At 37.6% G+C, this 26,434-nt stretch overlaps 2 protein-coding genes across 2 annotated transcripts in view; one reads left to right on the forward strand and one right to left on the reverse strand.

Moving 5' to 3' along the window:
• LOC103510129 (60S ribosomal protein L10a-like) overlaps nt 1-26,434 on the forward strand; it is a 73,140-nt gene that overhangs the window by 33,271 nt on the left and 13,435 nt on the right. The gene's annotated exons all lie outside the window — the stretch shown is intronic.
• LOC103510132 (ETS-like protein pointed) overlaps nt 1-26,434 on the reverse strand; it is a gene marked incomplete at its 5' end in the record, with an annotated part of 69,214 nt that overhangs the window by 12,898 nt on the left and 29,882 nt on the right. The window contains 2 exons of the mRNA XM_026824264.1: nt 16,025-16,315; nt 16,900-17,040. Of these exons, the coding sequence (XP_026680065.1) occupies nt 16,025-16,315; nt 16,900-17,040 (432 nt within the window). The remainder of the gene's footprint in view (nt 1-16,024; nt 16,316-16,899; nt 17,041-26,434) is intronic.

Here is a 26,434-nt window from a genome sequence, read left to right on the forward strand (position 1 = left end):
GATTTTGAAGCCTGGGGAAAGTGGATCATCCCCATGCACAGAATCCGCAGTGAAGCGACAGTGCCATGGAGCGACCATCATAGTCAAGAACTTCCTGTGTCATTATCCGGTGAGACAGAAGACTGTGAAACACCATCTCGAGTTGGAGACTATGAAGAAACAGATACAGGACCTATGTGTTATGCATCCGCAGGTGGGTAAGGGAAAAAGGTAGATGAAACTTGTATTTTTAAAAAAAAATTACGAAATAATTTATAAAATTTATGGTTAGGTCCTTTTCACGCACTTTAGGCATTTTAAATTGTATAAATGCCGTGTAATTGTTTGAGTATGCAATATGCTACATAGTAGTTATTAGTGGAGATGCCTGGATTACTGGAATCACAAAGCATTACCATAGCAATTGTCTTTTATTTTTTACTTTCTATTTTTTTTTATATAATTTGTGAAGATTATTTTCTAAATAATTATTTGCATTTATTTATTATTATTTTTTTTTTTTAACATTACCTACCATCAACTTCATTTCCCAGTTCCCACTTTTCCTACTAAGGTTCCACAAAATTGTATGAATGCCATGTACATAATTGTTTGGGTATGCAATATGCTACATAAAAATTATTAGTGGAGATGTCTGTATTACTTTGGGTTTTCGATCGTCTAATAAAGAAAAAGTCTAATGATATCATGCATTCTGTTCTGTTCTATAGGTATCCTTCACCATCCGGGATGATAGCACCAAGAACGTCATCCTGCAAATCAAATATGAATGCCGTGTAATTGTTTGGGTATGTAATATTCTACATAAAAATTATTGGTGGAGATGTCTGTATTACTTTGGGTTTTCGATCGTCTAATGATATCATGCATTCTGTTCTGTTCTATAGGTATCCTTCACCATCCGGGATGATAGCACCAAGAACGTCATCTTGCAAATCAAAAAGCGTCAAACAACGAAAGAACAAATCCTATTCCTCATTTCCAACACGATCAAATTTGAAACCAGCTTGATTCAAGTGACTCTGAAACACAAGGACTATGAAGTTGACGGCTACATTAGCAGAGAGCCTATTAGTCAACCACAATATCAGAACATCTATTTCTCATTTCCAACACAATCAAATTTGAAACCAGTTTGGTTCAAGTGACTCTGAAACACAAGGACTATGAAGTTGACGGCTACATTAGCAGAGAACCTATTAGTCAACCACAATATCAGAACATCTACATCAACAAACGCTTAGTGACCAACACAATCCTACATGACACTATTAACAAACTTCTCGTGAAAAGCTTCTATCTGAACATTACAAAAGAAAGCAACAAGCTAAAACCGGATGGGAAAAGCAAGTACAAGAATTTACCTACTGGAAGAGGGTGTTCAAAATCCTGGACATGTTTGTCGGTGAATTCCTTAAAACGGAAGACTTTGTAAACGGTGTGAGTGATACTGTGGGGAAAGTGAATAATGAGAGGAAGTATTGTGAGGATAACATCAAAGTTGATAACAATCTTGAAAGGAAAACGAAATATTGTCTTGAAGCTAACGAGCAGAAACAATACTATTAACAAACTTCTCGTGAAAAGCTTCTATTTGAACATTACAAAAGAAAGCAACAAGCTGAAACCGGATGGGAAAACCAAGTACAGTGTGTACTTCATCAACATAAACTGCCCTTACAAATGTTATGAAATGATTCCACAGCCTGCTAGCAAGTACAGTGTGTACTTCATCAACATAAATTGTCCTTACAAATGTTATGAAATGATTCCACAGCCTGCTAATGAAACCCGAACGTTCCTAGAATTTACCAACTGGAAGAGGGTGTTCAAAATCTTGGACATGTTTGTCGGTGAATTCCTTAAAACGGAAGACTTTGTAAACGGAGTGAGTGATACTGTGGGGAAAGTGAATAATGAGAGGAAGTATTGTGAGGATAACATCAAAGTTGATAACAATCTTGAAAGGAAAACGAAATATTGTCTTGAAGCTAACGAACAGAAACCAGAAGAAGCGGAGCAAATTGCAATTGAACAACTGGAAGTGGCAAAAGATATTTATTCAATGAAAATGGTTGAGAATTTTCCAGAGCACACGCGTGAAGTCAAAAGAAGAGACATAAGCCGAACCCGTGAGAAAATGGAACCGAAAATAGTCCAGCAGCAAGAAAAGGAAAACACTGATACACTTGTTAAGGAAAACAAATGTCAACCAAATGAACACAAAAACTATGCTAGAGAAGTCAAGAGAAACGAAATGGTAGCAGCCTCACATAGTAATCCCTCTCCAAGGAATGAAATAGTGAAGGAAACCCGAGCTAGTGTGACGAGCTTGAAATCAAAAATACAACAATTGAAAGAGGAGAACCGAAAGAGAAAACGAAAAGACATGAAGAAAATGGCAACAAGTTTCCATAACAAGCGAAACCTCCAATATTTGGATGAGAGACGAAAAATAACACACAGCAACGGGAAGAATGACCAGAACTATCCAAAACAGAGAAAAGAACAATCCCTACCCACAGAGCAAAGTAACGTGATGGAATTAATTGAAGAAAAGCGAGAAAATATCCGTAACAAATTATCTAGTAGACGAGAAAAAGCTCCGAGTATATTTTCAAAGGAAACCGAAAAGAATTGGGACAGCTCGATAAGACCTAGAAGTAGAAATGAAATATATAACGAAAGCATATTCACACAGCCACTGCCTCCTCAACCCAAAAAGGAACCAAATAGAAATAAAGAATTTAAAACTGAGCCAAACGATAAGGCTGTAACGTCCAATGAAAGTATATTTACAGGGGTTGATACTTACGAATTAATGAAACATTACAGAGACGTTCTAGATCAAAATGAAATCGCCAATACTCATCTTGATAGAAGTATGAATGAAAGTTGTGACTTTGACAAGTTGTATGAAGTTTGCAATAGGAATATATTCGCTTGGTTTGACTCGGATGATGGGTTGGCTATCCGTACACCATTCAACAACAACAAAATTGATGTGACGCCTATCAAATTAAAAAGAAAGAATAAAAGACGAGAAATAACTGTTGAGAAAAGGAAAAGCTCAACCGATCAAAGTAAAGCTTCTCAAGAGAAAACTGATGCTAATAAGAAAGAATTGATGAAAACAAAAACTACGATAGCCATAACTAAAGGAGTTGGTAAGGAGAAAGTAGTTCCACACGTACTTGGGAGAGATGAGAGTGTCAATAAAAAGATGTTAGATCAAATGCGAAATGATTCAATGCCACCTGTTGACAACATTTCAAGTGATTCCAAGATTGACGCTAATCATAAGCGACAACACAGGACTGACTATTCTAATCCTATCAAGAGGGCAAGTTCCGCTTTTAAAGAATATACTAAGTATAAACAGGATTCTCAACCAAGAGAAATAGACCATCATATTGACAAATTTCATTATCATCCTGTTGTAATCAATGGACATTTCGTCCAACATGACCGATCTGCAGATGATATGTCCAAACGAAAACTAGCAGAATTACGCAAACCACCAGGCTTGTATAAAGGAGTAAGAATGGCCTCAAAAATTGACAAGAAAGTTCGGTACACCTCGTCCAAGTTACGAGCGCACAAGGAATCAAAATCCTCACGTAGTTGGAAAGAAAAGCAAAATGCCCACTACAATGCGACCAAACCACCAGGCTTGTATAAAGGAGTAAAAATGGCTTCAAAAATTGACAAGAAAGTTCGGCACACCTCGTCCAAGTTACGAGCGCACAAGGAATCAAAATCCTCACGTAGTTGGAAAGAAAAGCAAAATGCCCACTACAATGCGATGTCTCATGAAGTACCTATGTTACAGGAATATCAGGAAGCCCCACTTGATCTGGATGAATACGTCAACAATGTACTCAGTCGAAGTTATAAATCCAACTTGTTAGTGGATTCTCAAAATATATCCCCGGAACACGATCATTATGACAGACAGGATGCAAATCTTGACAAATATTCCAGAGGGTCAGATGATATGTCCAAACGAAAACTAGCAGAATTACCCAAACCACCAGACTTGTATAAAGGAGTAAGAATGGCTTCAAAAATTGACAAAGTCCGGTACACCTCGTCCAAGTTACGAGCGCACAAGGAATCAAAATCCTCACGTAGTTGGAAAGAAAAGCAAAATGCCCACTACAATGCGATGTCTCATGAAGTACCTATGTTACAGGAATATCAGGAAGCCCCACTTGATCTAGATGAATACGTCAACAATGTACTCAGTCGAAGTTATAAATCCAACTTGTTAGTGGATTCTCAAAATCTAGCCCCGGAACACGATCATTTTGACAGACACGATGCAATTGTTGACAAATACAACAAACAGCACAACATTGGTCTGATTTCACCTAGTGAATTTCATGGGAAAGAAAAAGATGTACGTGGAACCTATAATAACAGAAAGTGCATGAGTGTCAAAGACGAAAAAAAGGATGAATACGTCAACAATGTACTCAGTCGAAGTTATAAATCCAACTTGTTGGTGGATTCTCAAAATATATCCCCGGAACATGATCATTATGACAGACACGATGCAATTGTTGACAAATACAACAAACAGCACAACATTGGTCTGATTTCACCTAGTAAATTTCATAGGAAAGAAAAAGATGGAGGTGGAACCTATAATAACAGAAAGTGCATGAGTGTCAAAGACAAAAAAAAGTGTCTAGATGTAGATGCCACTGACAAAACACCTGATTATATCCTTGAAGACATATGGGAAGACAATTCTGAATTACTACGAGACAATAATGAAATTGGTGTGATTTCAAAATTTCATAGGAAAGACAAAGATGGAGGTGGGACCTATAATAACAGAAAGTGCATGAGTGTCAAAGACGAAAAAAAGCGGCTAGATGTAGATGCAGTAGATGCCGCTGACAAAACACGTCATGATATTCTTGAAGACATATGGGAAGATAATTCTGAATTACTACGAGACAATTGTGAGCTGTATCTGTCAGAAGCAAGACTACCTTTGCCCCCGACCCAAGCTCCTAAAGAACTTCAAGTATTTTCAACAAGAAATTGCCAGTCTACTGTAATTGTGAGCCGTATGTGTCAGAAGCAAGACTACCTTTGCCCCCGACCCAAGCTCCTAAAGAACTTCAAGTATTTTCAACAAGAAATTGCCAGTCTACTGTAATCTCTTCTCCTTATTTCAAACGCTACCCGTCAGTCAATGAAGGAAATTTGCTTTCGAAAGCTACAAAAGATCGCGTCTCAGGTGGTACTTTCATGTCTAATATACCGGAACATAGTGTGAGGGCTTTCGTTCCTAGACGTGATAACAAGAACTTGTTTGTCAATTCAACTTTCTTCCGAAAGAAGTACAATCTGACTCCTGTGCTTCAGTCATCTAACTCGAATAACTATCTCAACGCCGAGAATGAAGTACATACGACAGCTGTGCCAAACAGATACTTTGGGAAGAAAATGCGATATGAAGATCTTGAGCAGAATGCTTTTGTGACGAGCAGAATGGATGAATATGAGGAAACTGAACGAAGTGTGAGACCAAATAAAAAATGTGTTCAGTTTTACAACTCGACCTATGAACAAGACAATCACTTTCCACTCATCCCATATGATGAAAACATGGCAAGAAATTCATTCTTTGGAAAGACAATAACGAAAGCAGATCATGAACACACTGACATGGAAAAACACTTGGAAGAACATAGTGCCAACTGGGAAAGGAACAGGGAGAGGATAAACGAAAGATGAAGAATAAGATATAAAGCAGAGGAGAAGTAAATACAATAAGATATAAGATCATCACAATCACATATGACATACATTGCAAAATCTGAATGGCACTATACAGGGTTGTCACTTGATGGAAAACAGTTCGGTGAGTGAAGTGATATCTGAATTTTCGAGCGAAAACTATGCTATATTTTAGTTTGTTTATCAGTTTTTCCGCGATTACTCTCAAACGGTTGGGCAAATAATGATGAAGTTTGCACACATCTAGAGCACATCAAATCTACCAATATTTTGCATACATGATGAAGAATAAGATATAAAGCAGAGGAGAAGTAAATACAATAAGATATAAGATCATCACAATCACATATGACATACATTGCAAAATCTGAATGGCACTATACAGGGTTGTCACTTGATGGAAAACAGTTCGGTGAGTGAAGTGATATCTGAATTTTCGAGCGAAAACTATGCTATATTTTAGTTTGTTTATCAGTTTTTCCGCGATTACTCTCAAACGGTTGGACAAATAATGATGAAGTTTGCACACATCTAGAGCACATCAAATCTACCAATATTTTTGGCCTCCTTTGGGGCCTTTTTGTGATTGAGCTATACAGGGTTGTCACTTGATGGAAAATAGTTGGGCGAGTGAAGTGATATCTAAATTTTCGACCGAAAATTATGCTATATTTTAGATTGTTTATCAGTTTTTCCGCGATTACTCTCAAACGGTTGGGCAAATAATGATGAAGTTTGCACACATCTAGAGCACATGAAATCTACCAATATTTTTGGCCTCCTTTGGGGCCTTTTTGTGATTGAGCTATAGTCAGCTATACGGTTCACGGAACTACCCACTAAGGTAAAAGTATTTTCAAATGATTTATTTCTCTGAAAACAGCTCGAAGCTTGGCTTCTAGAATCCAAATTCGTACGAGTTGATTTTGATTTGGTTCGCAGGAGTCAAGAGAAAAAGATGTGTTCTAGTGCCAAGTGACAACTCCAGGGCCATCAGACACCATTGCAATGCAGTGAATGCCTGGGAACACACTTTCGAGTTATTAACTCTTGTCGTCCCAGGCATAATAATTATAAACAATAATCATATGTTTTAACATACAATATAGGCAATATCTGTACACACTTATTATTCACGTTAACATAAAATTAAAAACAAACAAACATTTATTTAAAAAAATAAAAATGACTAAAACAAGACAACAATTGAATCAATTTTTTTGATGCAGTAAAAAAAATTGAAAACCCAATTCTATGGAGTTAGAATTGAAAACAGATTACCTACAAGGGAGGGATTGAAACTGTAAGTTGAGAACCACAACAGAGGGACAAGTAGGTATGTGAATTATAATGGTAAGAAATTAAGAATCCTCTTCGAAAAGTCCGTTCATGTGAAAATTGACATCGTTTGTGTGATAATTGACATGTAGGGAAATATGTATGTATTTGTTATATACGTATTATTATCGTAATGAAGGCACATACAAAAGAACTTATTGGAAATTATTAAATAGTAATGAAACTGATGAGAAATGAACTTGATGCTAAAGAGACTTCACAAGGGATCAGAAGAAATACACCTTGTTAAGACTGCAGGACTGAAAAGTTCCTTCATTCCAGCAGTTTACTGGAAAGACTGAAAAGTCCCTTCAACCCGAAAACCAAAGTCTACTAATATTGTATGTGACGTTTTATAGGATCAATACTGGGAAGAACTCCCAAAAGGTGGAGTCTTGAATAGCTAAAAAGGAGACCTAAGTAAAAATTTAAACATAAAAAATAGCACACAGTCTGGAAATTATTGTTCATAAAATATAGCACTCGGAGAAAATGAAAACAATAAGAAACATAAAACTAATACTTTCTAATTACATGGTATAGATTGCCCACACCTATAGTGGATTTCACCAACCTTCTTTATAGCCCCTAACAGCCTGTTATCTCAACAGCTCTGTTAAGCCTATACAAATCAAATGGAACTCAACAGGCTGTTATCTTAACAGGCCTTCTAAGGACTGAAAAAATATTGGTGAACTCCACCCTTGGAGTAATAGAAAGTAATAACAGACAGAATTGATCGGAAGGATGAAAGATACACCAGTTTCAAAACCAACTTCTCCCACTGATAAAACATACGAGAGTTTTAGGTAACTTCAAAATATACCTAAGGCGAGATCGAGAACTCGATGGATAAGACTGCGTTTAACGCCCATACATACAGTCTGGGTAACACAACACGTTAACACCCGTATTTATTTAAAAAAATCCTCGTTCTCAAGGCAGACTGAATACAATTTTGGCCTATCAGATGTTTGGAATTGATGCTTCAGTGCTACTCGAGAGCCAGGTTCTTGTTCATAAAATGGGGTGTAAGATCACTTCTGAAACTCACAGAGATAGAAGCAATGATAGAACAGTTGTGATACATGCCAGGATCGCTCGAGAAATTGGCCGGCTCTCGGGGAAATTTTGGATGCACGTGAGATTTTTAAAAGGGGAAGCTATAAACCCATATACGGTATGGTATGCCGATCTGTTGGTCCCTACAGATGAAGGGAAGCGAGGTTTCCCTTTCGTGGAAATCACACCACTGACTGCTGTCTCTACTTTGAGCGAAAATCCGGCAATCGAACAATCCATTGAGTTCTCTTCAGCTTGGAACTTTAAGATACCGCAACGGGTACCTTTCGATTGCCCCAGAGTCCAAAACCAGCTTGGAACTTCAAGCTACCACCAGCGGTAGCTTTCGTTTGGTCCGGGCGGCTTTAGTTCACTCGTCGTCCTTCTTGTCCGGTTTGAGATCAACCATGGCGTGCAGTTCCTCCGGACTATATCCGAGGAGGGTTTGCAGATCACAGACAAATCGATACACGTAGCGTTTCCCCGCGGTCTTGTGGATGATGTTCTTATCGTAGTAGTACCTGCAACACATGAAACAGAGGAATTTATTAGTGAATTATTAATAGTATGAAATGTATTTTTACATCATAAGTGAGAAAAAAAAGAGAAAAAGATAATAATAATAAAAAAAAAGAAAGTAAAAAGATTAGTGAAACGCCATGAACAGTGGAATTTATAAGTGAAATGGAAAGTTGTTGTCTGGAAAATGATAACACCGGCCATTCACTATCAGTATCAGGTAGACCTGACAGCCGGAGAAAAGCTAATGGCATAAAATAAATCACTTTTTGACCTCAGAGGACCTCAAAATGCGACACTTTTTACTTGTTTCTAGCCAGCCTAATTAACTTGATTGGTAGCGCGTCTGCCTTGTAAGCGCTAGGCTGTGGGTTCGATTCCCGCCCGGGGTGGATTTTATCCTGAACGGATAAGGTTCATTCGCGAAACGGCTGGCTTTCTCCTATCCTGTCTTTCTTCTCTCTTCGCTTTCGGGGCGACAAGACCTCGGCAGAATTCCCTCTATCAAACCTCTTGAACATAAAAGTTCCGAAGTCAAGTTGTACCGGATTATTTGCGCGTGAGTGTAGCTTAGAAGTAAATCCTATATCTCCAAGAAGGCTCCGACTAATACACCCTACCCAGAGGTTATCCGATCCTGGTTTTAACCAATCCCGTACAACCATGCTCTTGGTAATCTGAGGACAATTGTGGACACAACAAGGTGTTTTCAGTAGCTAAAACTACTTAGGAAAAAAACCTGCAGCTACTCAGTTACATTGGTATCTTATAACGAACAAGTTTATTAAATCTTTTGGCTTAGCGTGTAAATCTGTAAATAAACGAGTTTTCTTCTTACCTCAGTCCGCGGGAAAGTTTCTCGTAGTTCATCTTGGGTTTGTTCTTCCTTATCCCCCAGCGCCGCGCTACCTCGTCCGGGTCCGTGAGTTTAAACTCCCATCCATCTCCAGTCCATGAGATGAACGCTTGGCAAGTCTTGTCCGTGAGAAGCTCCAGTAGGAATTGCCACAGCTGAATGGGGCCGGAGCCGGTGAAACATGGGCCACTACCTGTTATGCGGAGGAGAGAGAATGGGGATGATTAGGATATCATTGACGAAGAAAAAAAATAAAGAACAAAGAGAAACAATGGATTGGAGGAGAAAGAGAGATTGAAACAAAGGGGAAAACAAGAGGGAAAAAAGAAAAAAGAGAGAAAAAAAAGAAAGAGCTAGAAACGAAAGGAAGAACTAAATAAAGAGGGAAATAACAAAAGAACGAAGGAAACAAACAACGAAATGAAAGAAGAAAAATTAAGTAAAGAAGCAACGAAAATACATAGTAATAAAATAATGGAAGACACAAACAAGGAATAAAGGATGAAGCAACGAAGGAAGAATGAAAAAGGAAGAAAACAAAAGAAGGAAAGAAATAATGAAACAAATGTCGAAATTTTGACCATTAGGCCGTTCGTCCCCAAAACTAACAAAAGTAACATTAAAGAAAATCATGGGTTATCTTACCTGAGTATCCAGCAAGCATAGAGGCGGGCTGCACATAGGGCGGTTTGGAGTCGGAGAAAGAGGAGTAGTAGTAGCTAGTATCGCCAATACTCATCTTGATAGAAATATGAATGAAAGTTGTGACTTTGACAAGTTGTATGAAGTTTGCAATAGGAATATATTCGCTTGGTTTGACTCGGATGATGGGTTGGCTATCCGTACACCATTCAACAACAACAAAATTGATGTGACGCCTATCAAATTAAAAAGAAAGGGAATTGGACAAAATGAGTTTTAAACATGTGTCCGCGTTATGTCAATTTTGGATTGTACATATTATAACTTAACGAAATGAGCTCCAAAGATACTTTCTCATTATGTAAATTGTTTTAACACATTTTCAACATGACCAGTCGTAACGCGCTTGCGATGCAGAAGATCCCGGGTTCAAATCCCACCATCGACAGAAAAAAAAGCACTCGTCTTTCGATTGCAAATATTTCAAGGGGTTACTTTCTGGTGTCCTCGTGTTGACCCAGGACCTAAATGGAAAGTATTGTGTTTCTTATTGGTTTTGCGTGAATTCTGTTCATTTTCTAGTTACACCATTAATACCACAGAGAGTTTTCAGTTAATCCAGAATTAAAGAAATATTCGCCTGTATAAATCAAATGGGTGACGTCAAAGAAACCCCTTGGTTCTGTGTTAACCCTCAGTGGTAAGATCGGACATAAACACACCTATATTTCCTTGGTTTCAGGCGCCATTATGTTTGGCAAAACCCTCTCCCTGTCCACTTGTTTCACACTGATCAAATCTCTGACGCGGTGTAAAGCCCCCTTCCAATGTGCCCATGGTAGACCGTCTGTAGCCCCCCTGGCCGATGTTAAACTCATATCAGATCTCGTCACATCTCGCTATTCTGCCTCTGGGATCAACTGAGAAGATCCTCTAGACCTCTAGAATCAATTGATGCTGTCACCTATGAGGCTATGACCAAAGAAGCTTGGAGATACATGATCAAAGGATTGAAGATTTTATTCTGGGACACATCAGCAATCACTCACCCGACATTTTTACAATCATATTCCCACTGTGAAACATGACATTCAAAATATTGATCTAAATAACTGAATGGAAAGCTCGAGAGAATCCTGTCACTGAATAAATGGATTGGAAAAGTGGACACAAGACAAAATAAAACAAAAGGTTTCCATAGCAAAATTACAAATTTAAAACAGATGAAATATTTGTTAAAAATCCAAAATTGTTGTTTTAACAAATAGAACTATTAGAAGAAAGAAAAGACAAACTTTGGAAGAACTAGCACAAGATAAACCCCCTGAATATATATAGAATGTGACCACAATCACCAAACACTAGATCAAAACTAATCTGAAATTCCAAACCTTTCGAGAGAAAATGGAAACTGCGGTGAATTTGTTTGAAATGTTGCAATTTCTTCTGAGTCACCGTATTTGTTACTTTGTATAGGATTGCTGCCCACATTTGAACAATCCATTGAGTTCTCTTCAGCTTGGAACTTCAAGATACCGCAACTGATACCTTTCGATTGCCCCAGAGTCCAAATCCAGCTTGGAACTTCAAGCTACCACCAGCGGTAGCTTTCGTTTGGTCCGGGCGGCTTTAGTTCACTCGTCCGAACAATCCATTGAGTTCTCTTCAGCTTGGAACTTCAAGATACCTCAACGAATACCTTTCGGTTGCCCCAGAGTCCAAATCCAGCTTGGAACTTCAAGCTACCACCAGCGGTAGCTTTCGTTTGGTCCGGGCGGCTTTAGTTCACTCGTCGTCCTTCTTGTCCGGTTTGAGATCAACCATGGCGTGCAGTTCCTCCGGACTATATCCGAGGAGGGTTTGCAGATCACAGACAAATCGATACACGTAGCGTTTCCCCGCGGTCTTGTGGATGATGTTCTTATCGTAGTAGTACCTGCAACCCATGAAACATAGGAATTTATTAGTGAATTATTAATTATTAATAGTATGAAATATATTTTTACATCATAAGTGAGAAAAAAAGAGAAAAAGATAATGATAAAAAAAAAGAAAGTAAAAAGATTAGTGAAACGCCATGAACAGTGGAATTTATAAGTGAAATGGAAAGTTGTTGTCTGGAAAATGAGGAAACACGTGTTTACTAACTTGGAAGATAGTAAAGCGCTAGATTGTGCGTTCGATTCCCTCCCGAGGCAAACTTTATCGTAAGCAGTTGAGGTTCGTTCTCGGGATGTCTGGCTTTCTCTTATCCTGTCTTCCTGTCACCGGTTTCGGAACGAAAAGACCTTCATTGTTTCAGTTTCTTGTATCAAACCTCTTCAAAAAAAGTAACTACGAGTCTGACCAAACCTTACCTCCTTGTGAACTTTGACAAACAAACATTTGGGTACATGGGTGACCTTAACACATGGTGTTTTCTGGGAAACACGTGTTTACAAGCGCTAGATTGCGGGTTAGATTCCCTCCCAAGGCAAACTTTATCGTAAACAGTTGAGGTTGGTTCTCGGGATGTCTGGTTTTCTCTTATCCTGTCCTCCTGTCACCGGTTTCGGAACGAAAAGACCTCCATTGTTTCAGTTTCCTGTATCAAACCTCTTCAAAAAAGTAACTACGAGTCTGACCAAACCTTACCTCCTTGTGAACTTTGACAAACAAACATTTGGGTACATGGGTGACCTAAACCTTACCTCCTTGTGAACTTTGACAAACAAACATTTGGGTACATGGGTGACCTTAACACATTTGCCGGTGTTCTTGAATTCAAACTCGAGTCCATAGTATTGGAGACAAGTCTGTCTATTGGACAGGGTGTTGATCTCCTGGGGTGTCAGGTTGAGGACACAAGGAGTGATGGGGTGAGATAGGAACGCTCCGTCTTCCGCATTACGATAATCTGAATAGCCAAATTAAGAATAGAGCAGATTAAAGGAGGAAATGCCAGCCTAGTTAGCTTAGTTGGTAGTGCGTCTGCCTTGTAAGCGCTAGGCCGCGGGTTCGATTCCCGCCCGGGGCGGATTTGTCTGAATAGCCACATTAAGAATAGAGCAGATTTAAAGGAGGAAATACTGAACTAAAGGAGGAAAGAGCCTACCGGACCCCAAAAAATGAGCAAATTCCCTTTGTGTTGTGGTGGACTCTTTGCCAAATCTCATGGGGAGCCTGGTTCGCTTGGATGGTAGCGTGTCTGCCTTGTAAGCACTAGGTCACAGGTTTGATTCCTAAACGGGGCGGATTTTATCCTGAACTTGTGGCTCTCTTCCTGTCTTTCTTCTCTTTTCTATTCGGGACGATAAGACGTCGGCAGTTACAGTTCTCTCTATCAAACCTCTTCAAAGAGAAATCTCATGAGAGAAACAAACAGTTATAAAGAAACAAAGATTTCAGAAGTTTAATTAAGAGCTATACCGAAACAAAAAGACGATTAAGGGCTGAATTTGTATAAAATATTCGAATTCAGCCGCAGCTGAGGCGATAGAAAACTTACAGGAAAACAGTTTCTCCACTCGAATTCTCTCGTCTACAGCATGCTGATCAAATGCCACTAGCAGAGTTTTGTTCAGGAGAACCACTATGTATTTCTTGTCTACTTGAGCTATGACCTGAGGAATGTAAAACAATAATTGTCAGAACTTTAGGTAACCTAAATTTACCTCGCTTTTGAATCTCTGTTGTCTGTTATAATATGTGAAAATTTAGCACACAGCACATACTCAACTTCATTCACAACAGAATTTAGACTCCTTAGGTTACCTAACTGACTAGCTTGTTGCTTTCTTTTGTAATGTTCAGATAGAAGCTTTTCACGAGAAGTTTGTTAATAGTATCATGTAGGATTGTGTTGGTCACTAAGCGTTTGTTAATGTAGATGTTCTGATATTGTGGTTGACTAATAGGCTCTCTGCTAATGTAGCCGTCAACTTCATAGTCCTTGTGTTTCAGAGTCACTTAGTTTTTGTGTTCATTTGGTTGACATTTCTTTTCCTTAATAAGTGTATCAGTGTTTTCCTTTTCTTGCTGCTGAACTATTTTCGGTTCCATTTTCTCACGGGTTCGGCTTGTGTCTCTTCTTTTGACTTCACGCTTGTGCTCTGGAAAATTCTCAACCATTTTCATTGCATAAATATCTTTTGCCACTTCCAGTTGTTCAATTGCAATTTCCTCCGCTTCTTCTGGTTTCTGTTCGTTAGCTTCAAGACAATATTTCGTTTTCCTTTCAAGATTGTTATCAACTTTGATGTTATCCTCACAATACTTCCTCTCATTATTCAACTGGTTTCAAATTTGATTGTGTTGGAAATGAGAAATAGAATTTGTTCTTTCGTTGTTTGACGCTTTTTGATTTGCAGGATGACGTTCTTGGTGCTATCATCCCGGATGGTGAAGGATACCTATAGAACAGAACAGAATGCATGATATCATTAGCATTTTCCTTCATTAGACGATCGCAGGAACGTTCGGTTTTCATTAGCAGGCTGTGGAATCATTTCATAACATTTGTAAGGGCAGTTTATGTTGATGAAGTACACACTGTACTGTCACATTACTTTGCTCTGTGGGTAGGGATTGTTCCTTTCTTTGTTTTCGATAGTTCTGGTCATTCTTGCCGTTGCTGTGTGTTATTTTTGGTCTCTCATCCAAATATTGGAGGTTTCGCTTGTTATGGAAACTTGTTGCAATTTTCTTTATGTCTTTTCGTTTTCTCTTTCGGTTCTCCTCTTTCAGTTGTTGTATTTTTGATTTCAAGCTCGTCACACTAGCTCGGGTTTCCTTCACCATTTCATTCCTTGGAGAGGGATCACTATGTGAGGCTGTTACCATTTCGCTTCTCTTGACTTCTCTAGCATAGTTTTTGGGTTCATTTGGTTGACATTTGTTTTCCTTAACAAGTGTATCAGTGTTTTCCTTTTCTTGCTGTTGGACTATTTTCGGTTTAATTTTCTCACGGGTTCGGCTTATGTCTCTTCTTTTGACTTCACGCTTGTGCTCTGGAAAATTCTCAACCATTTTCATTGAATAAATATTTATTACAGTCAAAACTTAATAAGAGGGGAAAATATTTCCAGGAAAAATCTCAGATCCTTCACCCTATAGGTACCAAACCTTGAACTTCTTCTTCTTCTTCTTCTTCTTCTTCTTCTTGTTTTTTTATTTATTTTTTGCTGACCTAAACCTAAAGGATAAATATAAATAGTCCCTATAATACTAACTACTCATACTAGCCATGCGAGGGGCCATTTCTTTTTCTTCTTCTTTTATTACTTAGTGCTTTTCTTCTTTTTCATTTATTACTAGTACTTATTCTTCTTCTCTTGCTTCGTTAATATTCTTCTACTTCATCGTGGGAAGTTCCGCTTGGCTGGGCACTTGGTACTTAACACTAAGTTCCCCTTCTTTTATTACTTAGTGCTTTTCTTCTTTTTCATTTATTACTAGTACTTATTCTTCTTCTTCTTCTTCTCTTGCTTCGTTAATATTCTTCTACTTCATCGTGGGAAGTTCCGCTTGGCTGGGCACTTGGTACTTAACACTAAGTTCCATGTCTAGAGGTATACTCTTATAACTCCTATAGGCTCTATCTATATTCTTTAGCCTGGACTCTAATATAACTCTTAACTCTTATATTCGGATTTTATCCTGACCAGATAAGGTATGTTTTCGGAAAGACTGGCTTTTTCCTACCTTGTCTTCCTTCTCTCTTCGATTTCGGGACGATAGTACCTCTGTTCTTACACTCTTCGATTTCGAGAAGATAAGACCTTAGCAGTAAAAGTTCCCTCTATCAAACCTCTCGAAAAAAAGTCTGGATTTCTAGTTTCTAGATGGGTATAATGTATAGGGTGCACTCACCTGTTCGGGCATAGTTCTTGTACTGACTCTTATACTGGGCGTTCTGATGGTATTTGATATCGAGTAGATTAGGCGGGGGGCCGGTTGCATAAAACTCAGGCGAGGACTCCAAGTACCCATGCGGCGATGTGTAGTGGGTGCCCTCTAGACTTTGGTACTCGGAATCAGGGTCGTAGTTATTGGAATACACGGGGGGATCGCTCGTGGATCCACCACTACTCGTGTTGTTATTGTTGTTATTAGGAAGACTATGGGACGAGAGAGAGGAGTCTACTAGTTGATTGAAGTTCTCTGTGGAATTGGAAAAGGTGAATGGATGAGTTAGCTTTTGTTTCGCCGAAAAATAAGTGTTGAAAAATGTGAGTTCTAAATCCTTTTCGAAAAAATTGGCATTAAAAACTTGTATTTTCCATTGTTTTGTTTCCGAATCTATCAAAGGTATAAGCATTGCAAATGAGAGGATCATCAAAATTTGAAACCCTTGTGTTCGATTCTGTGGAATTGGAAAAGGTGAATGAATGAGTTAATGAGTTAGCTTTTGTTTCGCCGAAAAATAAGTAGTGTTGAAAAATGTGAGTTCTAAATCCTTTTCGAAAAAATTGGCATTAAAAACTTATATTTTCCATTGTTTTGTTTCCGAATCTATCAAAGGTATAAGCATATGAGTTCTAAATCCTTTTCGAAAAAATTGGCATTAAAAACTTATATTTTCCATTGTTTTGTTTCCGAATCTATCAAAGGTATAAGCATTGCAAATGAGAGGATCATCAAAATTTGAAACCCTTGTGTTCGAAACTCGAAAATTTCTCGTATTTTACGTTGTACAGCTTTCTGAGAAAATTTGTTCTTCCAGAAAGGTAAAGGTGGGAACTTACCTTCTTTAATTTGCTGATAAGGTGAATTTCTAAGATGTACAAAGGAGTTTGGTTGTGAGGTGGGAGGGGGCGGAGTGCCGGAATCTTGGCCGGTATCTTCCGAACCACATATAGGACTCCTTAGCTGGTGATTGTAACCATCTGAAACAAGATGGAAAAAGATTAGTTAGAATAGAGATAGAATAGACATTGTTAATATCCTGCTGGCATAGATTAGGAGAACAAATATCACAGTTTTGTTAAGACCAAGAAAAATTTGTGTTAATTTAACATGATTTGGGACAGATGTTAACAATAAATAATTTAATTTAGTATAACAGATAAGATGGTTAAATCTAAAAATCCTATTGTAGATACCAAAGTAGGTAATTAAATTTAACTTGAATTTTGACATAGTACAGGAAGCTGTACAACGTAAAATGGGAGAAGAAATTTCGATTTTCGTTTACAAGGAATTCAAAATTTGATGATTGTCATTTTCCATGCTACCACCTTTGATTGGTTCTGAATCAATTGAATGTGTCCCTGATTTCAAACTTTTTCTTTCTAGTTTGATGTTAAACTTACTTTCTTTAATATGATAAGGGGAGTCATACGAGAGTTTTAGGTAACTTCAAAATATACCTAAGGCGAGATCGAGAACTCAATGGATAAGACTGCGTTTAACGCCCATGCATACAGTCTGGGTAACACAACACGCTAACACCCCTATTTATTTAAGGCAGACTGAAGACAATTTTGGCCAATCAGATGTTTGAAATTGATGCTTCAGTGCTACTCGAGAGCCAGTATCTTGTTCATAAATATGGGTGTAAGATCACTTCTGAAACTCACAGAGATAGAAGTAATGATAGAACAGTTGTGATACATGCCAGGATCGCTCGAGAAATTGGCCGGCTCTCGGGGAAATTTTGGATGCACGTGAGATTTTTAAAAGGGGAAGCTATAAACCCATATACGGTATGGTATGCCGATCTGTTGGTCCCTACAGATGAAGGGAAGCGAGGTTTCCCTTTCGTGGAAATCACACCACTGACTGCTGTCTCTACTTTTTAACTGAATGGAAAGCTCGAGAGAATCCTGTCACTGAATAAATGGATTGAAAAAGTGGACACGAGACAAAATAAAACAAAAGGTTTCCATTGCAAAATTACAAATTTAAAACAGATGAAATATTTGTTAAAAATCCAAAATTGTTGTTTTAACAAATAGAACTATTACAACACGCTAACACCCGTATTTATTTAAGGCAGACTGAAGACAATTTTGGCCAATCAGATGTTTGGAATTGATGCTTCAGTGCTACTCGAGAGCCAGTATCTTGTTCATAAATATGGGCGTAAGATCACTTCTCAAACTCACAGAGATAGAAGCAATGATAGAACAGTTGAGATACATGCCAGGATCGCTCGAGAAACTGGCCGGCTCTCGGGGAAATTTTGGATGCACGTGAGATTTTTAAAAGGGGAAGCTATAAACCCATATACGGTATGCCGATCTGTTGGTCCCTACAGATGAAGGGAAGCGAGGTTTCCCTTTCGTGGAAATCACACCACTGACTGCTGTCTCTACTTTTAAAAGACAAACTTTGGAAGAACTAGCACAAGATAAACCCCCTGAATATAAAGAATGTGACCACAATCACCAAACACTTGATCAAAACTAATCTGAAATTCCAAACCCCTCAAGAGAAAATATGGAAACTGCGGTGAATTTGTTTGAAATGTTGCAATTTCTTCTGAGTCACCGTATTTGTTACTTTGTATAGGATTGCTGCCCACATTTCATTCAGCATCCAGGTATGTGCTGACTGGGTCGCATTCTAGAATGCAATACCAACAAGATTGTGCAAACGAGCATTTCTTTTATATGACGAAATATACCGCTTTGAATATGGTACCGCTTTCACTGGAAAGAAAATAAGTCAGATTTTTTTGCCCGTTTAGAAAACACAATTGATAGGTGTGTAGGTAAGTTTGTGGATGCGGAAGGAAAATGAAAACATAGTCAATATCAAAAGTTTGAACAAATAGTTTAATTTACAGTGCACTGATTTGAGTATTGAACACAGCTCAGTTAGCCACAGCTCTAAACCAGTTCAACTCAATACCTCATCATTATCAAGAAAATCACCTTGCTCGAAACTAAAATACCAACAGAACCTGAAATAATGAGCACGCCATTGAAATCTACAGCAAGCATCTTGATCCTCGGCCCAGACAACACCCAGAACATGAGAGGAAGTGCTCATCATTAGTAAGAAGTAAAGCAAAGAATATAGTGACCGACCTGGTCGTGATATTAGAAAATTACATAGACCATTGCAAAAACCCAGAGAAGCGAGAAAATAGACCATTGTATTCTGCGCCAGCGAGATCAATATAACCGATCTAAGTGAGTTACTTTGTAGTGGAAGTCAGTGGAGTAGTTTCAACCAGGAGGCAGATCAGCACTAGGAGATATTCAGAGAGGAGGAAAAGGAGATAATAAGTTTACAGATTGAACACATTGAAAATCACTATTCAAGAAAGATATGTGATCAAAATAGAGGACGCTGTCGGGGAAATTGGAGGGTCAAGTTAAAATCTTACAATGTACCACCTCATATTGCAATAAGCAATAACCTGTGCTTTCAAATCAATTAAATTCTTCTTGGTTTCCATGCAATCTGAATAACAATAGTGATCAATTTTTTTTCGTTCAAAGTTTAGAAGCTACTGTTATCAACTTCGGGTCTGACTCTCCCTCGGTTTCGATACAGATAGATGATCCAGTTCGAATAGTATTCAGATCGTTTCAGGTTTGCTCAAAAACAATAGATCAATCCCATCTGACTGCGAGTCATTACTGTAAATGAGTTTCCGGTAAAACACCGTTCATTTGAGAAACGGTTTTCTTTTTTCTTCCATCAATGCGTTCTAGAAATACAATGAAGAAATCATGTAGCACTCACCAGATAACGTTCTGATTCGAAAAATTAGAAATTTTCGGTTCAATATGACTTGTCCGAAGTTTGGTCCCCGGGGCAGGATTTCAATAATACCTCCCGAGATCACTGAACCAAATGAAAACTTTGATTTTTCTTTCTTAATGGTTTTCAAGTTCCAAAAACAGAATAATACGTTCTCATTACTAGAAATACAATGAAGAAATCATGTAGCACCAATCAGATAACGTTCTGATTCGAAAAATTAGAAATTTTCGGTTCAATATGACTTGTCCGAAGTTTGGTCCTCGGGGGCGGATTTCAATAATACCTCCCGAGATCACTGAACCAAAAAGAAATAAAAGACAAACTTTGGAAGAACTAGTACCAACAGCAAGACAGACCCCCCCGAATATAAAGAATATGACCACAATCACCAAACACTAGATCAAAACTAATCTGAAATTCCAAACCCTTCGAGAGAAAATGGAAACTGCGGTGAATTTGTTTGAAATGTTGCAATTTCTTCTGAGTCACCGTTTTTGTTACTTTGTATAGGATTGCTGCCCACATTTCATTCAGCATCCAGGTATGTGCTGACTGGGTCGCATTCTAGAATGCAATCCCAACAAGATTGTGCAAACGAGCATTTCTTTTATATGACGAAATATACCGCTTTTAATATGGTACCGCTTTCACTGGAAAGAGAATAAGTCAGAGTTTTTTGCCCGTTTAGAAAACATAATTGATAGGTGTGTAGGTAAGTTTGTGGATGCGGAAGGAAAATGAAAACATAGTCAATATCAAAAGTTTGAACAAATAGTTTAATTTTTTTTTTGCCCGTTTAGAAAACATAATTGATAGGTGTGTAGGTAAGTTTGTGGATGCGGAAGGAAAATGAAAACATAGTAAATATCAAAAGTTTGAACAAATAGTTTAATTTACAGTGCACTGATTTGAGTATTGAACACAGCCCAGTTAGCCACAGCTCTAAACCAGTTCAACTCAATACCTCATCATTATCAAGAAAATCACCTCGCTCGAAACTAAAACACTAACAGAACCTGAAATAATGAGCACGCCATTGAAATCTACAGCAAGCATCTTGATCCTCGGCCCAGACAACACCCAGAACATGAGAGGAAACTGATTTGAGTATTGAACACAGCCCAGTTAGCCACAGCTCTAAACCAGTTCAACTCAATACCTCATCATTATCAAGAAAATCACCTCGTTCGAAACTAAAACACTAACAGAACCTGAAAAAATGAGCACGCCATTGAAATCTACAGCAAGCATCTTGATCCTCGGCCCAGACAACACCCAGAACATGAGAGGAAGTGCTCATCATTAGTAAGAAGTAAAGCAAAGAATATAGTGACCGACCTGGTCGTGATATTAGAAAATTACATAGACCATTGCAAAAACCCAGAGAAGCGAGAAAATAGACCATTGTATTCTGCGCCAGCGAGATCAATATAACCGATCTAAGTGAGTTACTATGTAGTGGAACCCAGTGGAGTAGTTTCAACCAGGAGGCAGATCAGCACTAGGAGATATTCAGAGAGGAGGAAAAGGAGATAACAATAATTTTACATATTAAAGACATAGAAAATTACTGTTCAAGAAAGATATACATATGATCAAAATAGAGGATGCTTTAGTAAAAATTGGAGGGCCAAGTGAAAATCTTACGATGTACCTCATCCTCATATCTGTATGCAATAAGTATCAGTAACCTATGCTTTCAAATCAATTGAATTCTTATTGGTTTCCGTGAATTCTGAAAAACAATAGTGATCTATTTCTCGTACAAATGTTTAGAAGCTGATCTTATTAACTTCGGGTCTGACTCTCCCTCGGTTTCGATACAGATACATGATCCAGTTCGAATAGTATTCAGATCGTTTCAGGTTTGCTCAAAAACAATAGATCAATCCCATCTGACTGCGAGTCATTACTGTAAATGAGTTTCCGGTAAAACACCGTTCATTTGAGAAACGGTTTTCTTTTTTCTTCCATCAATGCGTTCTCATTACTAGAAATACAATGAAGAAATCATGTAGCACCAATCAGATAACGTTCTGATTCGAAAAATTAGAAATTTTCGGTTCAATATGACTTGTCCGAAGTTTGGTCCTCGGGGGCGGATTTCAATAATACCTCCCGAGATCACTGAACCAAATGAAAACTTTGATTTTTCTTTCTTAATGGTTTTCAAGTTCCAAAAACAGAAACGATTAAGATGGAGTGTTTGTTGTTTAAAGAGATAATGTGAGGAGTCACCGCTATGCTCTGTTGATTGCAAAGATGGCGAGCTTAGATTACTGCTGAAAGTCTCTATAACCATAATTACACGTTAAAATGCGATTTGATTTATATTTGAATTTTGAGAACGTTAAATGCGTTTTTCCATAACAGCAAAATAATAATATGTGTTAACGTTCAGTTGGGTAAATATTAAAATCCCCATATACGTATACGTTAGTCTTAAAAAGGAATCCATGTTTTTTGAACCAAGTCTGTACGATATTCACATGGATTTCAAAGTATTTTGTGTGTTTTGAAGTAAATAATGATAATGTAATGAACTAATGATACACCTAGATGGGGATTTTGAGCTACTTAAGATGATGCCTCATTAATTCATTATGCATTTTAAATCAAGACTTCCACGAGGCAACTTACACATGTTGGTAACACAGAGGTGATTAAACTGAAAGAATTGGTGGATAGCTCCTTGGATACCTATACTGCTGACTGCTGGTACTTTAACACACACAATATTAGGTGTAGATTATATTAGCAATAACAGAGGTGATTAAACTGAAAGCATTGGTGGATAGCTCCTTGGATACCTATACTGCTGACTGCTGGTACTTTAACACACACAATATTAGGTGTAGATTATATTAGCAATAATAGTTCTAAGAAAAAATAATGTAAGAATCATGATATGGTATAAGAATAGATAGGTATTTACAACTTACTTGCCTCAATACAACTTTCCACCACCGGCAAATGCTCCATAAAACTGGAAAACTTTAAGAATCATGATACGGTATAAGAATAGATAGGTATTTACAACTTACTTGCCTCAATACAACTTTCCACCACCGGCAAATGCTCCATAAAACTGGAAAACTTTAATTTTCATAAATCAAACCGGCAAGTTTTTCAAATCATTATTTGAAAATATTGACAGTATCTTTCAAAATAGCCCACGCGGTACATCAGCGAGTTGCAAAAAGGAAAAATGGCGGTCACTTTGTTTAGAAGGAACACACATCCGTAATAAAACCAACACGAGATGTTGAAAAAACTTGCACTAAGAATCATGATATGGTATAAGAATAAATAGGTATTTACAACTTACTTGCCTCATTACAACTTTCCACCACCGGCAAATGCTCCATAAAACTGGAAAACTTTACTTTTCATAAATCAAACCGGCAAGTTTTTCAAATCATTATATGAAAATATTGACAAAATCTTTCAAAATAGCCCACGCGGTACATCAGCGAATTGCAAAAAGGAAAAATGGCGGTCACTTTGTTTAGAAGGAACACACATCCGTAATAAAACCAACACGAGATGTTGAAAAAACTTGCACAAATACTATATCGAAGGAAATCCCAAAAACGACAAGAGGAAAAGAGTTTATAATCAAAAAGCAAACAAAATCGTTTGAGTCATTTTTAGGATAAAACAGAAATTGGCAGGTGAGGACGAAATCAGGTGTCATTAGAGATACCAAGAGGCAAGTCAGAGCTAGAGAGCTGATAGTGAATATAGTGCTTATCTCGAGTAAGATAACGCGCAGACCCCTCATGTACTGAGTCATTTTTAGGATAAAACAGAAATTGGCAGGTGAGGACGAAATCAGGTGTCATTGGAGATACCAAGAGGCAAGTCAGAGCTAGAGAGCTGATAGTGAATATAGTGCTTATCTCGAGTAAGATAACGCGCAGACCCCTCATGTATAAGATAGTATCTAATGCAGTGATTAGTGATTCCTATTGACTTGGCGGCATCCTTTGATCTGCCAAAGCTAAACAAAATTCACTACGATAGATAGGTTAGTAAAGAAGAAAAAATCATAGATAAATAGCTGCTATTATAACTGGATATGACGCATTGCTAATTGCAAAAATATAATCCTAAAATATGAATAATTGTAATTCTGAAACCTTGGCGTTTTTTGAACCCTGAAGACACTTTAATGAAAAATGGAGTCAATCGTATCATCTCACCACCTGCCAAAATTATGCAAAGAGTCATTAGATCATAGATAAATAGCTGCTATTATAACTAGATATGACGCATTGCCAATTGCAAAAATATAATCCTAAAATATGAATAATTGTAATTCTGAAACCTTGGTGTTTTTTGAACCCTGAAGACACTTTAATGAAAAATGGAGTCAATCGTATCATCTCACCACCTGCCAAAATTATGCAAAGAGTCATTAGAATAGATAGGTTAGTAAAGAAGAAAAAATCATAGATAAATAGCTGCTATTATAACTAGATATGACGCATTGCTAATTGCAAAAATATAATCCTAAAATATGAATAATGTAATTCTGAAACCTTGGCGTTCATTTTTGAACCCTGAAGACTCTTGTATTAAATGAAGAATAGAGTCAATCGTATCATCTCACCACCTGCCAAAATTATGCAAAGAGTCATTCGTAGCTAACAAAATTCTGCCAAATTTGAACCTTCACAATAACATTCGTTTTGATATCTTTTGAATGTGTCCAGATGCAGTCGTCCATATTTGGGGTCCTTAGATCCCGTCAACTGCTTTAAGAAGGGTGTCTAACATTTGTCTTCATTCATAGTGTTAATTTATTGTAATGAATGTCCCAGTGACACAAATATGGAATTCAGTCTAATTCAATCCGTGTTCTGGGAGGATAACATAAACCAGACGTCTAGCCCCGGCACAAGACAAACTTAACGACACACTTCATATGAGTACCTACATACATTACATTATGATGATCTGTTAGTATTGGATGAACAGATGCAGAACATTGTCAAGTAGTGAAAACAATATTCAATAATTTCTAAAACTTTGCAACTGTAGGTAATAATTAGTCTTTATACAAACATATTCTTGGGCATTCCATTATTATGTCATTTGTCATGTTGCGGTACTTGGAATTCCTGATTTTCTAAAAAGGAATTACATATCATTCTTGCATACTTTTGATTAGTTTTTATGGAAACTTCAATAACCATGTTAAGTTTTGATTTTAACAGAAGTTGCAAAGTTCTGGTGACCATAAGGTGATTTTCTTTTGGAACAGCTGCTGGAGAGCTGGCTGCTGCTTAATATTATGACAAACATGTGGTCATACTTTGTATTGTCAATGGCAATTTGGCAATATATTGGTGAACATTGTAAACTGGCAGTTTGAACTTTGACCATTTGTCTTCTTATGCATTAGCTTTACAAGCATCACCAATTGTGTCAATCCCAGCACTCACGATATCAAGTTATATAAAACCATGTGAAAATTAAATGGGCTTCTAATTCATATATGTACTTGTTGCACTTAATTTGTCCAGATTTATGACGATTGATTGTCAAAAACAACGTCTACCACATAATGGGCTAATATAATGAAAATCTAGGTCGGGTCTACAAACATTGAAAATTCGCCTTTCATTTTGCAAACGAACAAAATATTGTCAAATTTGACTATATAAATCAAATTAAATATCCAGCTATCTTGGGGGATCTCTGAGAGCACATGCTATTAGAAAAAAGTTGCCCGAACGTACCGGCCAGAGAATTAGGAACTCGTGATCAAACTATTGATTAGAATCAATAGAACAAACAAAGAAATGGAGGGAATTGAAGACTCAAGGGAAGATGTTTTGTAACTTTGTCAGCCACCTTGGACATTTAGAAATACATACCAGTATGACCTCAGGAGTACCCTTAAAGTTCAATTTGGCAGGTAACAAAGTGCAAAACATGAAAGAAAGATTAAAAGAGAAAAGTCCTCTTTAGATTCGGAATGTTGGGAATGAAGGATACTGTCTAACATGGTCCAGACAATCCCATTTTTTCAATTACTTCATTTCAGTGTAAGACTGAGTCCTTTTTGCGAGCAGTTTCAATAGTTTCATTAACAAAGTGTCTCTACAGTCTAACATGGTCCAAACAATCCCATTTTTTCAATTACTTCATTTCAGTGTAAGACTGAGTCCTTTTTGCGAGCAGTTTCAATAGTTTCATTAACAAAGTGTCTCATGGATTAAAAGAGAAAAGTCCTCTTTAGATTCGGAATGTTGGGAATGAAGGATACAGTTTAACATGGTCCAAACAATCCCATTTTTTCAATTACTTCATTTCAGTGTAGGACTGAGTCCTTTTTGCGAGCAGTTTCAATAGTTTCATTAACAAAGTGTCTTTTAATCTCATCACCGCACCGGACCGGATCTGTTTAATCGCACTCCAAGCGCTAAGTCTACAAGTTCAGTGTTACTTCCATGACACCTCTAAATCTGATTCATAACTGAGGAAGTTCGTCCGGTCTCGCGAGTTCTATCCGGTGTGGCACTCCGTATAAACGCCTCAAGCACTATCGAG

Source organism: Diaphorina citri, unplaced genomic scaffold (assembly GCF_000475195.1).
Source record: "Diaphorina citri unplaced genomic scaffold, Diaci psyllid genome assembly version 1.1 scaffold562, whole genome shotgun sequence".
NCBI classification, from domain to species: domain Eukaryota; kingdom Metazoa; phylum Arthropoda; class Insecta; order Hemiptera; family Psyllidae; genus Diaphorina; species Diaphorina citri.